Source organism: Leopardus geoffroyi, chromosome E1 (assembly GCF_018350155.1).
Source record: "Leopardus geoffroyi isolate Oge1 chromosome E1, O.geoffroyi_Oge1_pat1.0, whole genome shotgun sequence".
In the NCBI taxonomy this organism is placed as follows: domain Eukaryota; kingdom Metazoa; phylum Chordata; class Mammalia; order Carnivora; family Felidae; genus Leopardus; species Leopardus geoffroyi.
This window is the reverse complement of record NC_059330.1, coordinates 39686720-39705847: the sequence shown is the minus strand read 5'-3', so window position 1 is coordinate 39705847 and position 19128 is coordinate 39686720. Positions and strand designations below refer to the sequence as shown.

General features: G+C 43.2%; 1 protein-coding gene and 2 long non-coding RNA genes across 7 annotated transcripts in view; 1 reads left to right on the top strand and 2 right to left on the bottom strand.

The window, feature by feature from the left end:
- The window catches only part of LOC123603662, a 114896-nt gene extending 111568 nt beyond the window's left edge, over positions 1–3328 (bottom strand). The window contains exon 1 of one of the 2 annotated variants that reach the window (XR_006714971.1): positions 1964–3328. This is a non-coding gene — a long non-coding RNA (uncharacterized LOC123603662). The remainder of the gene's footprint in view (positions 1–1963) is intronic. The other variant, XR_006714972.1, reaches the window with a different exon arrangement.
- A 5916-nt stretch (positions 3329–9244) lies between these two features.
- The window catches only part of LOC123603661, a 148875-nt gene continuing 138991 nt past the window's right edge, over positions 9245–19128 (bottom strand). For 3 of the 4 annotated variants that reach the window (XR_006714967.1, XR_006714969.1, XR_006714968.1), the window contains 2 exons: positions 12234–12497; positions 10573–11390 (listed from right to left, as the gene is read on the bottom strand). This is a non-coding gene — a long non-coding RNA (uncharacterized LOC123603661). Of the gene's footprint in view, positions 11391–12233; positions 12498–19128 lie in introns of all 4 variants that reach the window. The other variant, XR_006714970.1, reaches the window with a different exon arrangement.
- Positions 9756–14831, top strand: KRT40 (keratin 40). The gene is made up of 7 exons (XM_045488787.1): positions 9756–10202; positions 10910–10992; positions 11255–11411; positions 12268–12429; positions 12509–12634; positions 13983–14203; positions 14723–14831. Exons 1-7 carry the CDS (start codon positions 9756–9758, stop codon positions 14820–14822), a joined length of 1296 nt encoding a protein of 431 aa, XP_045344743.1. The 3' UTR covers positions 14823–14831.

Here is a 19128-nt window from a genome sequence, read left to right as displayed (position 1 = left end):
ATAATTAAAAATTGTCAGACACATGAAGAAACAGGAAAATGTCATCCATAATAAAGAGAAAAAGCAGCCAATAAAAACAGGTCCATAGATAACACAGATGTTAGAATCAGCAGACAAAAATTTTATAACGGTTATTATAAATATTTTCATGGACATAGGGAAAGATGACCACAATGTGAAAGGAAAAAAGTGAACACGATGGGGCGCCTGGGTGGCTCAGTCGGTTAGTCATGCGACTTCAGTTCAGGTCATGATCTCATAATTTGTGAGTTCGAGCCCCACATCAGGCTCCGTGCTGACAGCTCAGAGCCTGCAGCCTGCTTCAGATTCTGTGTCTTCCTCTCTCTCTGCTCATCCTGCACTTGCTCTCTCTCTCTCTCTCAAAAATAAACAAACATTAAAAAAACTTTTAAGTGAACAAGATGAAGAAACTCAACAGAAAAGCAAATTTTTAATTTTTATTTAATAATAACAAACTAAATTTTAATTTTAATTATTTAAATTACAGAGATGTAAATAAAAATTCTAGAACTACAGAGTACCGTCTGAAATAAAGAATTCAATAGATGGCCTTAATATCAGAAAATTGATCAGAAAAATGAACAGAACCTGAGCAGCCTCCTGTTGGACAGTACCAAGGGACCCAACAATTATGAAATAGAAGTTCCACAGTGATAGGAAACTGAGGTAGAAAACTGGAATAGACAAAGGCTGAAAACTGTCTGAATTTAGTGATATATTTTATTAACCTACAAATCTCAAGCAGGTAACACAACCTACATACATACACACACACACACACACACACACACACACACACCACCTAGATATATCATAATCAAACTGATGTAATAAAAAAGATTAATAGGGCAGCACCTGGGTGGCTCAGTCGGATAAGCCTCCAGCTCTTGATCTCAGCTCAGGTCATGATCTCCTGGTTTGTGGGATGGAGCCCTGCCATCAGGCTCTGTGCTCACAGCCCAGGCTCACAGACTGTGAGCACAGAGCCTGCTTGGGATTCTCTCTCTCTCTCTCTCTCTCTCTCTCTCTCTCGACAAATAAATTAACTTAAAAAAAAATCAAATAGAGTATCTTAAAAGAAGTGAGAGGTAAATACACATTCAACAGAGGACAGCAAAGAGAAAAAGACTGTCAGACTTCTATTCAGATAAAATGGACGTCAGAGGGCAATCAAATCTCATTTTCAACATCCTGGAAAAAAATAAAAAAAAAAAAGTAACCCAGAGTTCTATAGTTTGCAAAAACCACCTTCAAAATTGAAGGAAAATGAAAACACTTTTGGATAAACAACGTTGATTAAAAAGTGTCATACGAAAGTTCACTTTCAAGCTTTGGTTCAAGACGGTGGCTGAGGGGCGCCTGGGTGGCTCAGTCAGTTAAGCGACAGAGTCTGGATTTCCTCTCAGGTCGTGACCTCACAGTCCTGATACGGAGCCCCACGTCAGGCTCGGTGCTGGGCATGCAGCCTGCCCGAGGTTCTCCCTCTCTCTCCGCCCTGCCCCTCCCTTGCTCCTGCATGGTCTTGCTCGCTCTCTCTCAATAAAAACAAACAAAACAAAACACAACAAAGAAACGAAAAAAAAACAAACAAACCCAGATGGTGACTGGGCAGCTCCCGAACTCCCCTCCACCCACAGAAAACCGGCCTACAGCGACATTCGGAATAACCTCTTACAAAATCCTGAAGGTGATACACAAGGCCACCGAGGCAGGTAGGAGAGGCGGGGACACAACCTTGCCATCAACGCCAGCCTGGGAGCCACCGGCAACCAGGCGGGAACTCAAAACCCGGAGCCTCTGCCTCAGTAGTGGCGCGCTCCACCCCCACCTCACGCATCCCAGTGTTCCGACACGCGCTTGAACGACGACGCCTGCAAAACACCGAATCTCGAAAACCAACGGCGCTGGCACAGTGCTCAAACTTCAAGCGAAGGGGGCTCACCTGCTTACAGTGAAGCGTGGGCGGCGGAGGGGCAGGCACGAGGACCTGCCACACACACCCAGCACCCTTGCGGGGCAGCACCGAGCGGAAGCTGCTGGCCCCATCTTGGCGCTCTCCTCCGCGCATGCTCCAGAGCAGGAGCATCTTCCGAAAGGGAGCCTTTGCACTGACCTGGTGCCTGGGTTTTTGCAGCCGCTGCCCTCTAGAGGACGCCTTTTGATCGCCTGGTTCTGGAGGCCAGGGGAATTTGTGTTCCTGGTCCCGTGGGAGTGTAATAATCCGTGTCACCCAGGAAGGAGCTCAGACCTCTGTCTGGCACCCCGATTTTTGTGACTGCTACCAGAGGACACCTGGTGTAGCCAGTGCGGCTAACGCTCATGTGTCCCACGGGGCTGTAAACAAAGCAGAAAGAGTTCATACCCAGGAGCTTGGTCTTTCTGTGAAGAGGCCTAATAGCTGATCATCATGGCTGTGCCTGAGGCTTCTAATGAAACGCACATCCTGTCTAGACGCCTCAGAGGGTGGGCACTGTCTTCACCCTCACCGTCTGCTGCACTTCAGAGCACCAATGTCTCCTGAAAGGGAACACGTCTGGCGCCCTGGTTTTTGCCTGGTGCCTTCCTGTTTCTGTAGCTGCTGTCCAAGGGACATCCTTTGATTGCCTGGCCGTGGGGGAGGTGTTGGGTTCCTGCATCCCACATGACTGTGGCGGCTGGGGAGATGTTGCTCGGCAGGTTGCCACCCCAAGGGCACTACGTAGACAATGCACACCCCCAAGTCTTTCTGTGAAGCGGAGGCTGCTTGCTTATCCAGGAGTGTCAGCCTGAGGGCAAGGCTCCAGGCTGGTCACATTTAGTGCTGAGCAGCTCTCAAGGAATATAGCCTATGAATACCATCTTGGTGTTTCCCTCTGTCTTGCTTCGGCTTAGTGGTATGACCCAGAAAAGGGTTTATACACTCATCTCTAGCCCCTATTTTTGTGACCGCTACCCAGAGAAAACCTCCAGAGCACCTGGCTTTGGTGGGCAGAGGGGCTTATGCTTACAGTCCCACAGAACTGTATTTATTTGCATACTTTAAAGAGCTAATGCCTAAGAGTCTGGTTCCAGTCATCCTGAATCTAGATGCTAAGGCCCTCCCCTTTGGGGCACTGACAGGTCTTGGCACATCCTCAACTGCTGGGAGCTATTAAAAATATAATAGGCTACTTGGACAAGCACAGAGGTTGCAGACACAATCGAGAGCCCGGGCAGGGCTGAACAACAGGGCCCAGCTCCTACATGAAGCCACTCCTTCAAGACTGGGAGAGGTGGTTCTTCGTCTACTGTATAGAAACCAACACAGAGAGTTGAGCAAGATGAAGAAACAGAGGAATATCTTCCAAATGAAAGAATAAGATAAAACAAAGTGGATTAAAGACTGGAACATAAGATCTGCAACCACAAAACTCCTAGAAGAAAACATAGGCAGTAAGCTCCTGGATATAGGTCTTGACTATGATTTCTTTTAAATCTGATCCCCACAGCAAAAGGAACAAAAGCAAACAAGTGGGACCACATCAAACTAAACAGCTTCTGCACAGCAAAGGAAATCAGCAACAAAATGAAAGGGCAATCTACTGAATGGGAGAAAATATTTACAAATCATATATCTGATAAGGGCAAATGTCCAAAATGTATAAAGAATTCATACAGCTCAATGGCAAAGACACAATCCAATTAAAAAAAGCGGGCAGAATATCTGAATAGATATTTTTCCCAAAAAGACATACAAAGGGACAATAGGTACATGAAAAGATGTTTACATCATTGATCATCTGGGAGATGCAAATCAATACCACAATGAGATACCATCTCACATCAGTCAAAATGGCGGGTATCAAAAAGATCAGAAATAACAAGTGGTGGTAAGATGTGGAGAAAAGGGAACCTCATGCACTTTTGATGAGAATGTAAAATGGTGTAAATTGGAAAACACTATGGAAGTTCCCCCCAAAAAATTAAAAACAGAACTATCAGCAATTCCACTTCTGTGTATTTGTCTGAAGAAAATGAAAACATCAACTCAAAAAGATATATGCACTCCCATGTTACTTGCAGCGTTATTTCCAATAGCCAAGAAATGGAAACAACCTATATATATGGCATATTATTCAGCCATAAGAAAAGAATGAAATCTTCCCATTGCAGTAACATGGATGAACTTCGAGGGCATTATGCTAAGTAAAAAAAAAAAAAAAAAATCAGATGGAGAAAGACAAATACCATATGATCTGTCATATGTGGAATCAAAAACAAATAAATAAATAAAACCAAGTTCATAGTTATGGAGAACAGATTCGTTCCCAAAGGTAGGGAGGTGGGAAGTAGAAAAAAATGGGTGAACTGTTTTGTTTTGGTTCTTTAGTTTAAATAAATTGAACTTTAAAAATAAGTAAATCGGGGTGCCTGGTGTCTCAGTCAGTTAAGCGTCTGACTCTTGATTTCGGCTCAGGTTGTGATCTCACAGTTGTGAGATCAAGCCCTGTGTTGGGATTCCACACTGAGCATGGAGCCTGCTTGGGATTCTCTCTCTCTCTCTCTCTCTCTCTCTCTCTCCCCCTCCCTTTCCCCTACTTGTGTTCTCTCTCTAAAATAAAAAAAAATAAATTAAATTAAATAATAAACCACTTTATAATATAAACAAAAATACTAAGTAAATACATTTTGAAGTTCTACTTCTATTCCGTGACACAATGATTTTCCTAAATATTTACCCGAAAGAAACGAAATATATATCCAGAAAAATATATATACAAGAATATCTATGGGAGTTTTATTCATGACAGCCCCAAGTAAGAAATACTCCAAATGTTTGTCCAAAGGAGAAAGAGCACATGGCAACATATTCATACAATGAAATACTCCTCAGCAACTTTAAAAAAATAAAATACTGTACTTCTGGTACACGTGACAACAGGGATGAAATAAAAACTATGATGTTGAGCCAAAGAAACCAGATACAAAAAGGATGCACCCTGTGATTTTACTTGTGAAACCCACGAATAGTGAATACCAATCTCTAGTAAAAGGAATCAGAGCGTTGTTTCCCTTTGGGAGGTGGGCACTGAGTGAAAAATGACACACGGGAACATTCTGGTATCCTGGAAATGTCAGATATCTTGACTGGGGTGAGGGTTACATAGGTACATGTGTTTGCCAAAACTACACTTCAATATATATAAATTTCATCTCAACTGAAAAAATTTGGAGGAACAAAAAGAATAGGTACTTAACAATCATGGAGTTATCGGGGACCAAGATGGATCAGCTGGAGACCTTACACTGCCATTAAATTTTACTACTTTTATAAAGTGAAAGATATGCAGGTTGTTTATGCCTTGACAATTCCATGTAGAAGTGACATGTTACAGGAGTGCCTGGGTGGCTCAGTCGGTTGGGTGTCCGACTTCAGCTCAGGTCATGATCTCACAGTCGGTGAGTTCGAGCCCCGCGTTAGGCTCTGTGCTCACAGCTCAGAGCCTGGAGCCTGCTTTGGATTCTGTGTCTCCCTCTCTTTCTGCCCCTCCCCTGCTCATGCTCTCTCTTTGTCTCAAAAATAGATAAAAACATTAAAAAAAAAAAAGTGACGGGTTACTATTTTTCCCTACAGCAAGGACTAAGACTCAAAGGAGTTACAGGTCTAGATGAAGACAATACAGCTAGTTAGTAACAACACTGGAACTGGAATAAAATGTAACCATTATGACCACCAGGACATTGCTCTTTGTCCTCTGCTAACCTTCCTTGCCCTTTAGCTTTCAATTGTTTTGTAAGCAATTATGTGTCAAAACAGAAACCTCTACTGAGCCAAAGGCTTATATTTTTAGCAAACATTTACTGAAGGCCTATTATATTATGTCCCAAGTGCTGAGGATAAGAAGAAGACAAATAAGATATACCTATCTTAAAAGAGACATTTTCTGGGGTGCCTGGATGGCTCAGTCAGTTGAGCATCTGACTTCGGCTCAGGTCATGATCTCACGGTGTTCTGTGGGTTCGAGCCCCAGGTTGGGCTTTGTGCTGACAGCTTCGGATTCTCTGTCTCCCTCTCTCTCTGTTCCTCCCCCACTAGTGCTCGCTCTCTCTTTTTTTTTTTTCTCTCTCTCTCTCTCCCTCTCTCTCCCTCTCTCTCTCTCCCCCTCTCTCTCTCTCTCCAAAATAAAATAAACATTAAAAAAATATATATTCAAAAAAAGAGACATTTTCCAAAAAGGGAAAAAAGACCAAGAAACATAAAAATACTGAAACCTTTAAAAGGGATATAACACATGTGACAGTGGAGGTATGTGCAAATGCTGTGGGGAAAGCCCCATCTCAACATGAGGCAGTTGAGTGGCACTTCATCTGTCTTAACATGTGGGTTTGTGGGGGGCGGGGTACAGAAGAACAGTGGACCAAGGAAACACCACCTACAAAGCTCGAAGGAAGGTTGCAGTTTGGGGTTGTGAGACAAAGTATCAGGAAATTAGCCTAGAAGGGTAAATTGGCACCAGAGTGAAAGGGGTTGTATTTGTCAAGGCAGGAAGTCTGGATTTCAGAGGTGGAGACTGACAAAAAAAATTGATCTGTATTTTACATCAGCAAGTGTGGCAGCAGTAAGTGGATGTTCTGAGGTACGGGCATATTACAAGAAGAAACAATGATGCTATTGTATCATGACCTTTAATGGCATCTGTTTATTTTTCTCTATTCCCAATGTTCCCTTCTTTTGAGGATGATATGCCATAAAAATGAATTCTGGGGGGCGCCTGGGTGGCTCAGTCGGTTAAGCGTCCGACTTCAGCTCAGGTCACGATCTCGCAGTACCTGAGTTCGAGCCCCATGTCGGGCTCTGGGCTGATGGCTCAGAGCCTGGAGCCTGTTTCCGATTCTGTGTCTCCCCCTCTCTCTGCCCCTCCCCCGTTCATGCTCTGTCTCTCTCTGTCTCAAAAATAAATAAACGTTAAAAAAAATTTTTTTTTAATGAATTCTGGGCAATTTCAATATTCTAAGATGGGAACTAAGGCTATTGATTGTCATACAACATTATCTAATTAATCAAGCCCCAAATAAATAGTCCTGCATGTTTGTGCTCTCTCTCTCTCTCTCTCTCTGTCTCTCTGTCTCTTTCTCTGTCTCTGTCTCTCTCTGCCTCTGTCTCTCTCTGTCTCTGTCTCTCTCTCTCTCTATATATATATATCCCATAACCAGAAATCAACATTTTACAAATAGAAACTAGGTCAATATAAAAGGAAATACTTATTTTTACTTGCAGTTACTTTATTTTTTCAAGTTTATTTGAGAGAGAGAGAGACAGCATGAGCAGGGGAGGGGCAGAGAGAGATGCAGAGCGTGAGAATCCCAAGCAGGCTCTGTGTGGTCAGCACAGAGCCCGATGTGGGGCTCAAACTCATGAACTGTGAAATCATGACCTGAGCTGAAATCAAGAGTTGGACACTTAACCAGCTGAGCCACCCAGGGCACCCCCCTGCAGTTACTTTAAAAGAAAGGCACATTGCTGCATTTTAATTAACTGAAACCAATGACAGACAACCAAGACATGGGTTCTCTTCAAACACATTTTTCCTTTGACTCATTAGGTTACTGTGGAAATCAGAATTTTCCTTCAGAGATCTGTATTTTTCAAATATGTTTTTGAATCCCTGCTCATGTCCTCTGCAGAACAGCATCATCATACCATCAGCACTCTAAGAACGTTTAGCATTAAGTGTTGAAATGTAAAGAGAATCCCTAAAATCAAACCCAACTCTGCTCAATGAATAATAAACCCTAAGAGTCCATGACCATATCACCTTGAAGGTGTCCCATCTTATCTGATCTCAGAAGCTAAGCAAGGTCGTGCCTGGTTAGTACTTGGATGGGAGAATAATATATCCTAAGACACTATTTAAATCCATCTATTTAAGATCTCTCGGTTTGTTTTGGGTTCTGGTCTTTCCATTATCAGCTACCTAGTGTTCACAGTTAGAAAAAAAAATTAAGTTTATTTTGGATCACGAAAATTTTCACTTTGTCAGGATAGTGGGGTTTTTTCCTATAAAAATCTTAACGATTCTGGAGGCAATTTGCTCTGCACACCTTTGAAAATGAAATAAATGCCACAATTACGCCAAGCAAAGTGAAAGAGATTATGCTCCGTAACGGAGATGAAATTCAAGACAGAATCCAAAACATCTCAAACCCCTATCCATTCGGTATTGCAGCAGGGGGTTTGCCCAATGGAACCACTGGTCTGGAACTCACATTATAAAATTTTATTCCTCAGTTCCAGTATTTTAAATTTTTATGAAATTGTGACCTTAAAAAATAAGTAAATAAGGGGCGCCTGGGTGGCTCAGTTGGCTAAGTGACTGGCTTTGGCTCATGTCATGATCTCGAGGCTCATGAGTTGGAGCCCTGTGTTGGGTTCTGTGCTGACAGCTCAGAGCCTGGAAACTGCTTCGGATTCTGTGTCTCCCTCTCTCTCCCTGCCCCTCCCCCACTCACACTCTGTCTCTCTCTGTCTCTCAGAAATAAATAAAAGTTAAAAACAAACAAACAAACAAAAAAAAGGAAATAAGAGAAAACAGATTCCATCTCAGAACTAAACCTTCTGTAGCTCCCTTGCCCCTATTCTGAAGTGTAACCAATGAGGGTTTAGTTTCCTAAGAGATTAAAAGATTGTAACTTAGAGATTTTATTTCACTCTTATTATAGATACAGGTAAAAAAAAGTATATCTCTCATCTAAAAATGAGTCATAGGAGGGACACCTGGGTGGCTCAGTCAGTTGGGCGTCCAACTTCGGCTCAGGTTATGATCTCGAGACTCGTGAGTTTGAGCCCCACATCGGGCTCTGCTGACAGCTCAGAGCCTAGAGTCTGCTTCCAATTCTGTGTCTCCTTCTCTCTCCCCCTCCCCCACTCACACTCTGTCTCTCTCTCTCTCAAAAATAAATATTTAAACATTTTTTTAAATAAATAAAAATTAGGCATAGGAAATGTGGAGAAAGCAAGGAAATTTCCGGAAATCATAGATCACAACTCCAGATCTTGATAACCAATTTGTCTTTTGGCCTGGAGGGCACAGATCGTACCCATCTGTTACATAAAGTGACTTTTCAGTGTGTGCACAGGTAGACATGGTTCACACACACACACACACACACACACACACACACACACTTTAAGCCCAGTACACACCTTACCCCTCCACCATCTGAGCACAGCAAGACCATAAAAAGCGTTGAAAAGACTGCTAACTACAGGGAACATTTTTATGATGGTGGCACAAACAAATAAATGGCATTTAATGAGATGTAATATGAATTTTAAGAGGATACATAAACAATTTCCAGTGCCCAGGATCAAAATGTGTGGGAATATTGTTTTCGTTATTTGTCATGAGTTGTACCTCTAATTACTGAGGGGCCACATTTTCTCCATCTTTCCAAAGTCTGCCAAACGGACAGCGCTTCCTAAGAAGATTTTATTCTGGACCAAGCATTTTATCCTATTGGCATATGGAAATAGTGTCCTTTTTTAGTAACCTGAAGTTATGCCTCTTTTATGAAGCATAAAACTCTTCCTCAGCAAACAAACAACCCTGATGAGTGTTCATATGACAACTGCCACCAACAGTGATAAGGAAAACATCCGGTCTGTTCCGTAAATACCCATTTGGGGGACTGTATAAAAGTCTCAGGAGGGAAGGAGACCTCGGCAGCCAGTCAGCTGGAGTTTTGCAACTAGTCTTGGTTCTTCGTTCGATAGGATGACTTCGGACTGCTCCCCTACGTGCTGCTCCTCTGAATCCTGTGCCACAGCTTCCGACTGTGTGTTCGCTTCACCCTGTTCCATGGAAACCACTCACCTCCCCAGCGCCCAAGCCACCTCCAGAGGCCAGACCCCTAGCTTCCTAGCTGGGTCTCGCTTGGCAACCGGCTGTGTCACACCGTGCTACTTGGCTGGGAATTGTCACATTCCGTGCTTGGTGGGGAGCGGTGCTTGGTGTGAGGATGGGATGTTCAACAGCAACGAGAAGGAGACGATGCAGTTCCTGAACGACAGACTCGCCAACTACCTGGAGAAGGTGCGAGGCCTGGAGGAGATGAACGCGGAGCTGGAGTGCAGGATCCGAGAACAGTGTGAAGGGGAGGTCCCCCTGGTGTGCCCCGATTATCAGTGTTACTTCGACACCATTGAAGATCTCCAGCAAAAGGTCTGGTGTCTCATTGCCCTAATGTTCCACCCTTCCAATCTGGGATTTGCTTCATCTTTATAGTAAAAGAGGCTGTTCTATGGAAGTCCACCCAGGGAAAGGGGATTTTTCAGGAGGTAATGTGACCCAGAGGAAAGGGTGGTGGGCCAAAGTCAGGAAATGTCAGCATTAGCCCTGGGGATGCCAGTAATCCCTGACGGCCATAATAAACTCTCTCATATCCAGACTTTTACCTTCATCGTCCAGAGAGTAAGGAAAAACTGTGTTACACCCAAAGTTAATTCTGTATGCAACACTGGATGTTTATATTTATATTGTAACATAGATATTGAAATGTCATCGTTTTAATCACATAATTTCACCCTAGGAATCATTTTCTTACAGATGAATTTTTATTTTCATGGAGTGGGGACAGAGTCATAATACAAACCACTTATGGAGAAAAATCAGAGTTCAACTGTCAAGGAATATTGCAAAATGTCTCAGGCCATTGAAAAACTAACCTTTTTTATCTATTTCTTTTATAAATTGGTCCTGCTTGTCTCTTCATGAAGTGACATGGCTAATAAGAGAAGTAGGCTGAAAGCTATTTTATACTTTCTTATAAAGACTTTTAAAAGATAAATAATGGCATAGTTGTTAAATGAATAGATATTTAGGTTTCTTTCAAAGGGCCATCTATTACATATAACGACCTTCCTTCCCAGATCTTGTGCACAAAGGCAGAGAATTCTAGACTTGCTGTTCAGCTTGATAACTGCAAACTGGCTGCCGATGACTTTAGGTCAAAGTAAGTTGAATTTGAACTTGAGAATAATTTATGACTGCCTCTCTCTCACTCTCTCGCTCTCTCTGTCTCTCTCACACACACAAGTGCGTGTGCAGACACCACAAATATTCTCTCTATAAGCTTTTTAAAAGCTAAGAATGCTCACAAAACTCACATTTATTATTTGGGATGTGGCTTCCTTGAGTCCTCTTGTCACTCCCCAGCATCCCCAGCACTGTCTCCAGCCAAGTAAGCATTGGCTGTATCTCTTTTGCCGTGAAAGGTACGAGTCTGAACTGTCTCTTCGCCAGCTGCTGGAGACGGACATTGGCGGCCTGCGTGGGATCCTGGGTGAGTTGACTCTGTGCAAAGCCGATCTGGAGGCCCACGTGGAGTCTCTGAAGGACGATCTCCTATGCCTTAAGAAAAACCACGAAGAGGTGAGGAAAGTGGCAAAATTGTTGAACAAATGTAGAAGGGATAAAGTCAAACTGATACATTCTGTGTTGTGTACCTAAATCGAACTTGGGCAGATACCACTCATGCTGGAACAAAAGTACTCAGGACACTAATGCTGTTGGGCCTGATCATGGCAGCATGTCATGTCTCTGGATGTACATGTGAAATGGCCCTGGCCAGTGCCACATGGATGAACCAAACTGGCCACCTGTCATTGCTGTCTGGAGGGGGTAACTCCCACAAACAGCCTTCCTTGGAGGCTTTATGGCTCACCTAACTCTAACCTTTTCAAACCAGGTTTGAAAATCTGGATTATCGATAAACACAGGGTGTGAAGGCCATTTCAAAAAGGGGATAACATCTTATGCAATATTTGGGCCAAATTTTTAAAATATTCTGTACCTATAAACTTTTTAAAATCATAAAATATGAAGTATCTGATTATCTCACATCAATGAGGCTAAAAGGTGAAAAGCTGAAAGATGTAATATAGTATATTTCCCCTTTGAGCATTGGTTGATGATAATAATAGCATTTATTGAGACCTTCCTATGTGCCAAGGGCTTTCATAAGTGCTTTCTATAAACATTAACTCGTATCTCTCACAGTAAGTCTCTGGGAAAGGTAAAATTATTATACCCATTTGTAGATGCAGACACTGAGCTACGAAAAGAGACTGCAACCCAAGCAACTGAATCTAAATCCCTTTAGATTTTTTACACTTTTACTCACTTCTCCCCCAAAACAGAAATGCGACGCCCTTGGGATGTCAAAGTGAATCCCCCCCTCCCCCACCCACCCACCCTGTCACACTCTTGACTCCATTCCCCCATTCAGGAGGTCAACTTGCTTCGCGGACAGCTGGGTGACCGACTCAGCGTGGAGCTGGACACTGCCCCCACCGTCGACCTCAACAGGGTCCTGGATGAGATGCGCTGTCAGTATGAAACGGTGCTCGCCAACAACCGCAGAGACGTGGAAGAATGGTTCGCTGTTCAGGTCAGCTCCTGGAGCAGGAAGGTGACAGGCTTCCAGATGTCTGTCTTACTTGGGTCCTCTGATCACACCTGTGTTTCAGACAGAGGAGCTGAATCAGCAGCAGCTGTGCAGCACGGAGCAGCTGCAGGACTGCCAGACAGAGATCCTGGAACTGAAACGCACAGCCAACGCTCTGGAAATTGAGCTCCAAGCACAGCAAAGCCTGGTATGCCACTCACATACTGAGGAGTCAGGCCCCGAGATGCCATCCCCTCTTCCAAACCCCGAGGAGAGAGCCCCACAGTTCATGTGGCAGAAAGTCTCCATTTCCAATGTGCAAGGAGTATATTTCCTTGCCTTTCCTAAATACTGCTGTTTACTGAGCTAGGGGCAGAAGCGATAGGTCAACAGCTTGTACTGTCCCAACGGGATGCCCTGACCATCCCTTCTGGGCTTGAGTGTGATCCTGCAGCACCTTCCAGAGACAGGGAGAGAGGGGAAGAGCAGGAGCAGAATGAGAACAGAACCTCTGAGCCAAAGGCACTCGAGCATTCCAGTGGGTTTTGAAGCTCTTTTTTTTTTTAAATCTTTTTTTAATGTTTATTTATTTCTGAGACAGAGAGAGACAGAGCATGAGTGGGGGAGGGGCAGAGAGAGAGGGAGACACAGAATCGGAAGCAGGCTCCAGGCTCTGAGCTGTCAGCACAGAGCCCGATGCGGGGCTCGAACTCACAAACCGTGAGATCGTGACCTGAGCCGAAGTCGGTCACTCAACCGACTGAGCCACCCAGGCGCCCCTGAAGCTCTTTTGATTCGGGCCAGGTTTCCAAGCTCACCATCATAGAAAACAATGGTATTCAAACTCTGCATTCTACCACTATCCTAAACTTTCCCAGGATCCACATCTCAAGGACCCTTCACTGAACGCCCCCCCCCCCGACCCCCACCAAGCAACGAGGATACCGTGCACTGAAGATAACACTAGCCAGTTCCAGTCAAACACCCCTGTCTGTGCCACGTTAGGCCCTATGGAGACTAGGTGAATGACAGGTGTGCATTCATCTTGTGAGAGCCTTACTTTATGGGATAAATCCCTTTACTAAGCCCGTTATACAGATGAGGAAGACTGAGATTCAGATTAAGTTGCAGGGATCATGCAGTTTTTAAGAGGCAAAAGTGGAAGCTGGATCCAGCTGGTTCAATCCCAGAGCCTCTTAACTCCCACTATATGGCTCCTCCCTGCCTCAAGTCGATACCCAACTTCAGTATACTGAAGGTTGCAGCGGGCTTGGGGGTGTTAGTAATAACTCTTATCTAGCTTTTAAAGTTTTTTTTTTTTTTCAGGAACTCTTCAAAATGCTTTCCACATATCACTCATTTAATCCTCACAACCCTCCTAGGAGATAGGTACTTTGCATTGCCCACTTGTTATAGAATACAACTAAGGCTCAGAGAAGCTAAGTAATTTTCAGAATGTCACTAGGCTACACTAGGGTAGAGCAAGGCTTTGGAAACAGGCACTCTGATCCCAGGGATTACGTTATACAGCCCTCCTGAGGACACTTCTTCTGCAGACAGAATCTCTGGGATGCACTGTGGCGGAGACTGAGGCCCAGTACGGCGCGCAGCTGGCCCAGATGCAGTGCCTGATCGATAACGTGGAGAACCAGCTGGCCGAGATCCGCTGTGACCTGGAGCGGCAGAACCGGGAGTACGAGGTGCTGCTGGACACAAAGGCCCGGCTGGAGTGTGAGATCAACACGTACCGGGGTCTCCTTGAGAGTGAGGACAGCAGGCAAGTTCCACACGTTTATTCTCAAAATCTCCCAAGTCACAAAGAGGCTCCTGTAGGAGAATCCTGTTTCCCCAAGATCTGCCCACGGTCAAACCCCTCTACTGTGTTAAAGGATCTCCTTACAAGAGTTAAAAAAAAAAAAAAAACAACAAAACAACAACAACCACCATGACTGAGGCTAATCACACGATATTAGAAGTGTTCACAAAGTATTCTAAGATCTAAAGAGAATAAGTATCACACATAAAATTCCATGCTGGAGATCTCCCTTGGCCCCTGCCTCCCACCAAATGCATAAGAGGACATTCTGCAAAGTGAAGTAAATACATATAGTTGTACTGAGCTGGCACAGCTCCAAGGGCATGAAGTGACAATGCTGGGTCCAGGCATCAAATAGGCTTAAGTCAAATGTTATTCTGCAAAGAGCGTTCAAAGAGTGGCAGATTTGGGCACGATCTTTTCTGAGTTGAAATGTTATCCAGCTTTCCCCTGTTGAACTTAGTTCAAACTTCTCCACAGGCTTCCCTGTCACCCATGTTCTACCACAAGCACGTCAGACAACACTTGTGAGCCATACTCCGCGTATGTGATCTGCACGCTCGAAAACTGCTGCGTGTGAATGCTAAACCCCCAGCGCGGCGGATGGAGGCTTCAAAGCCAGCAGTGTCCTGGAAAGGAGATGGGGGCTTCAGTCAGAGACATCCAAACTTGAAAGTCAAGAAGGGTTTTCCATCCTGGGGAGCCTGGGTGGCTCAGCCGGTTGAGTGTCCCACTCTTGGTTTCGGCTCAGGTCATGATCCCAGGGTCGTGGGATTGAGCCCAAGTCAAGCTCTGCACTGAGCGTGGAGCCTGCTTGAGATTCTCTCTCTCCCTCTGCCCCTCTTGCTAATGCTCTCTTTCTCTCTCTCTCTCTCAAATAAAATTTTAAAAAAGGGTTTCTATCCTGAACTTGTCCTCTAAACATCCTCAGTATATTTCTGCTTTATCATTTCCTCTCCTGCCAGCTTATTTGTGATATTCTAGGAGTCTATAAAGCTTTCTTGCTAATCTCCAAATAAAATGTGTTCCATTTTTTTTAGCATGGTAAATATAAACTCTGTGGCTTATTACTGCAGATGTAATAACCATGTGATGCCAAGGTAATTGCCTAAACCCATGCCGACAGTTTGATTTTGCACAAACCAAAGCTGAAAATAGTTTTCTAACTCCTCAATTACAAACAGGTTAACTAATCAATGCAAAATGTCATATATCTTGGAAGACAGTTGGAACTTTAGGAATAAATTTTATTTTATTTGTAATTATAAAAGTTCAAGATTTCATTTTTTTTTTCAATTTGGCACACGAAAGGGGAAAAAAATCAGTTATAATTCCACACCCGAAATATCCATTCTCGGTATTTTGGGAACTTACAGTTTTCTTTCTTACAATAGGTTTTTCCATATAGTGGTAATCATATTTACATATGCACATAGTTGAGTAACGTATTTTTTTACTATGTCATGTAAGCATTTTCAATCCTAATAAACATATAAGATTGTCTTGTGACCATTATGTTAGCGGCTGCATAAAATACCATAAGGTACATAGGTCTGTTATTGAACATTGGGGTATAAGAATAATTATTCACAGGGGTGCCTGGGTGGCTCAGTTGGTGGAGCATCCGACTTCAGCTCAGGTCATGATCTCACTGTTCATGAGTTCGAGCCCCGCGTCGGGCTCTGTGCTGACAGCTCAGAGCCTGGAGCCTGCTTTGGATTCTGTGTCTCCGTTTCTTTCTGTTCCTCCCCTTCTTGCACTCTGTCTCTCTCTCTCTAAAAAATAAATATTAAAATTTTTAACAAAAAGAAGAATTATTCACATACATTTAAAAAGCAAAACAGAGGGGCGCCTGGATGGCTCAGTACAGCTCAGAGCCTAGAGCCTGCTTCAGATTCTGTGTCTCCCTCTCTTTCTGCCCCTATCCCACTTGCGCGCTCTCTCTCTCTCTCTCTCGAAGATAAATAAACACTAAAAAAATTTTTTTTAGTAAATAAATGAAAAAGCAAAACAGAGAACTCCACTTCCAGAAGATGAAATAGATGTACATTTCTTTGTTCCTCTTCCTAAGTTTGGCTAAAAACCCTAGAAATTACACATAAAACAAATACAGCATGAAGGAGATCTTTATGGTGCGTATCTTGAGTTGTGTATCATGAATGCTGAGGTAGTTACATGAATCTACATATGTGAAAGAAATATACACATCATACACACACACATTGTGTGTGTGTGTATATATATATATATATATATATATATATATATATATATACACATTGTATCCATGTCAACTTCTTGACTTTACAGTTGAACTATAGCTGAGCAAGATATAACCACTATAACCACAGGAGAAAGCTAGCTACATGGGACCTCTATGCACCATCTTTGCAACTTCCTGTGGGTCTGTAATTGTTTCAAAATGCAAATGTTCTTTTAAAAAACACATAGTGGTTTTTAACCCAGAGGTTTCCACCATATCAATCTCTGCCATCCACCCACCCTCAGACTTTCCCACGGTTTCTTCTCTGCCTTGGTCAAGATTATGGCAAAGCAAATATTCAGCATCTGTAATAATTCCCAATGAGCTATATCCAATTCTCTCTCAGAAAAATGCACATGACTACCTTCTCTCGATCTGTAACATTTTGTATGGATTCACTAATCTATTTTTATTTTCCGAGTTAAAAATATTTCCAGTTTGGCTAAATGCAAAATCAAAGTGGAACTGAAGTAGGAAAATATCCTTAAGATAGAATAACCACTTTGGGGACTCTCGTGTTACTTTTAGCCTTCCATAACTGTTTTTAGTTTTGGCATAGTATTGCACTAAATATTATGTTAAAGACATAGGCTAATTCTAGATCTGACCTCTTCTTGGGTTAGCCTGCCTGTTCTAAATGGTGTTAGGGTGGGAGGACTCCAGCTTCTTCTTCCTTTTTTTTTTTTTTTTTTTTTTTTTTAACCATAGTACACTTTCACTGGCCAAATGGTCTTTCCTTTCTACTTTCCAACAATGATAAAAACTTCTAAAATCCTAGGGGCATTAAATTATGTCTACTTTGCAGTAGTGTAATAGATTCATATTTGCATGGCAATAAATATGTTTTTAAATCTGGTTATTGGAAAAGTATAGACCAAAATTATCATTGATACAAATCTGGACCATTGTGAGCTCTATAGTTAACCAAACACCCCACAACAAAGTAATATCTAATGATGATGATAAATAGTCACATTAAGTGAATTATGCACAAAGAGGAAAGATTTCCATCACTGAAAACTGTGACATCCCAAAATAGCCCTCAGAAGACTTCCTCCAGGGACACCTCGGTGGCTCAGTCTGTTAAGCATCTGACTCCTGGTTTCGGTTCAGGTCATAACATAATCTCATGGTTTCATGAGTTTGAGCCCAGAGGCAGGCTCTGTGCTGACAGTGTAGAGCCTGCTTGGGATTCTCGGTCTCCCTCCCTCCCTCCCTGCCCCTCCCCCACTCATGCTGTCTCTGTGTCTCTCAGGATAAATACACTTAAAAAAAAAAAAGCCTTCCTCCAAACTGTAGGAATTCCATCTTTTTCCATGTGGGCATATGCAGTAGGCATTCCCCTGGGCTGTCAAACACTGAAAAATGGCCACTGTACTTTTGGATAAAACAGTTCAGGCCTTTCTTGGTAAAATCTAGTAGAATCCTAATTTTAGTTAATAATGCAACATCTTCATAGCTTTAATAATGCACTAGATAAGATGCCTGTATTTTTAGCACCTAGTGTTGCATAAAAAGTAAAATCTAAAATATAACATATCGTGGGGTGCCTGGGTGGCTCAGTCGGTTAAGCGTCTGACTTCAGCTCAGGTCATGATCTCGTAGTTTGTGAGCTCGAGCCCTGAATCGTGCTCTGTACTGACAGCTCAGAGCCTGGAGTCTGTTTCAAATTCTGTGTCTCCCTCTCTCTCTGCCCCTCCCCCTATTCATGTACTGTCTTTCTCTCTCTCAAAAATAAATAAACATTAAAAAATCTTTTTTAAATAATAAAAATATAAAATAAAATATAATGCTTCACTCATCTGTAAGAACCAGCACAAAACTTTGCATTCTAGGTTCTGAGTACAGCCCACCATGAGGACACTCAGGCAAAACAATGGCCTCAAAATTTGCCTGCTCTAAATGCAAGAAGCATTCATGACTTGAGGACACAGGCTCCTCGTCAGTATCTATTTAGTATTTACAATTCATGGGTTCCTTGCTGGCCCCACAAAGGCCATATTCCCTCCCTATATCTCAGCTACTTATCTCAGGCTGGACCTAAAGCCCATCCTTCCTCTCCCCTGCACTGCCCCTTTCCCAGAAGGCTCCAGCCAGGACAATGCTGTGAAGGGAACTCCTATCACTCTCAGACTTGCTCTTCCAGCATCTGGAACATGCTGCCTCCCCAGTCTCTTGAACTAAAGATTAAAGCCCTGGTTACACCTTTCCTAACTGCAAGGGGACAGGAAAGAGTAATCTTCCCCTGTGCCCCCAAGGAGAGGAGAATCAAATATGGGTGAGCCCTGGATTCTCTCCCAGAGCAGCCTTGAAACACCTAGATGGAGAAAAATGGAGGGAACCTCAACAATAAATATGCCCTGGAGAAGCAAAGCAAGGAGAGCTTGGAGCATGGCAAGGAATACAGTTTGGTTAGAGTGTATGCAGGGGGGACAGGAGCCATGGGATGTGCAGTACAGTCAGCTGGATCAAGACTATGGTAAGTCTTGATTGCCTGGCAATCAAGAATTTGGACTTTGCTCTTAGGAAGCGCTGGGTATTTCTGCACCGGAAAATGGTGTTATGGTAAGGCAGACAAAGAAGGTCTTCAAGATAGGCTACGTCATATCATGCTTATAGGTTA

Bases quoted from the DNA above. Each gene is read 5' to 3' on its own strand.
- KRT40 (XM_045488787.1), top strand. From the start codon at position 9,756: ATGACTTCGGACTGCTCCCCTACGTGCTGCTCCTCTGAATCCTGTGCC. The intron at 10,203-10,909 runs GTCTGGTGTCTC...CTTCCTTCCCAG, and splicing joins TTGAAGATCTCCAGCAAAAG to ATCTTGTGCACAAAGGCAGA. The intron at 12,635-13,982 runs GTATGCCACTCA...CTTCTTCTGCAG, and splicing joins TCCAAGCACAGCAAAGCCTG to ACAGAATCTCTGGGATGCAC.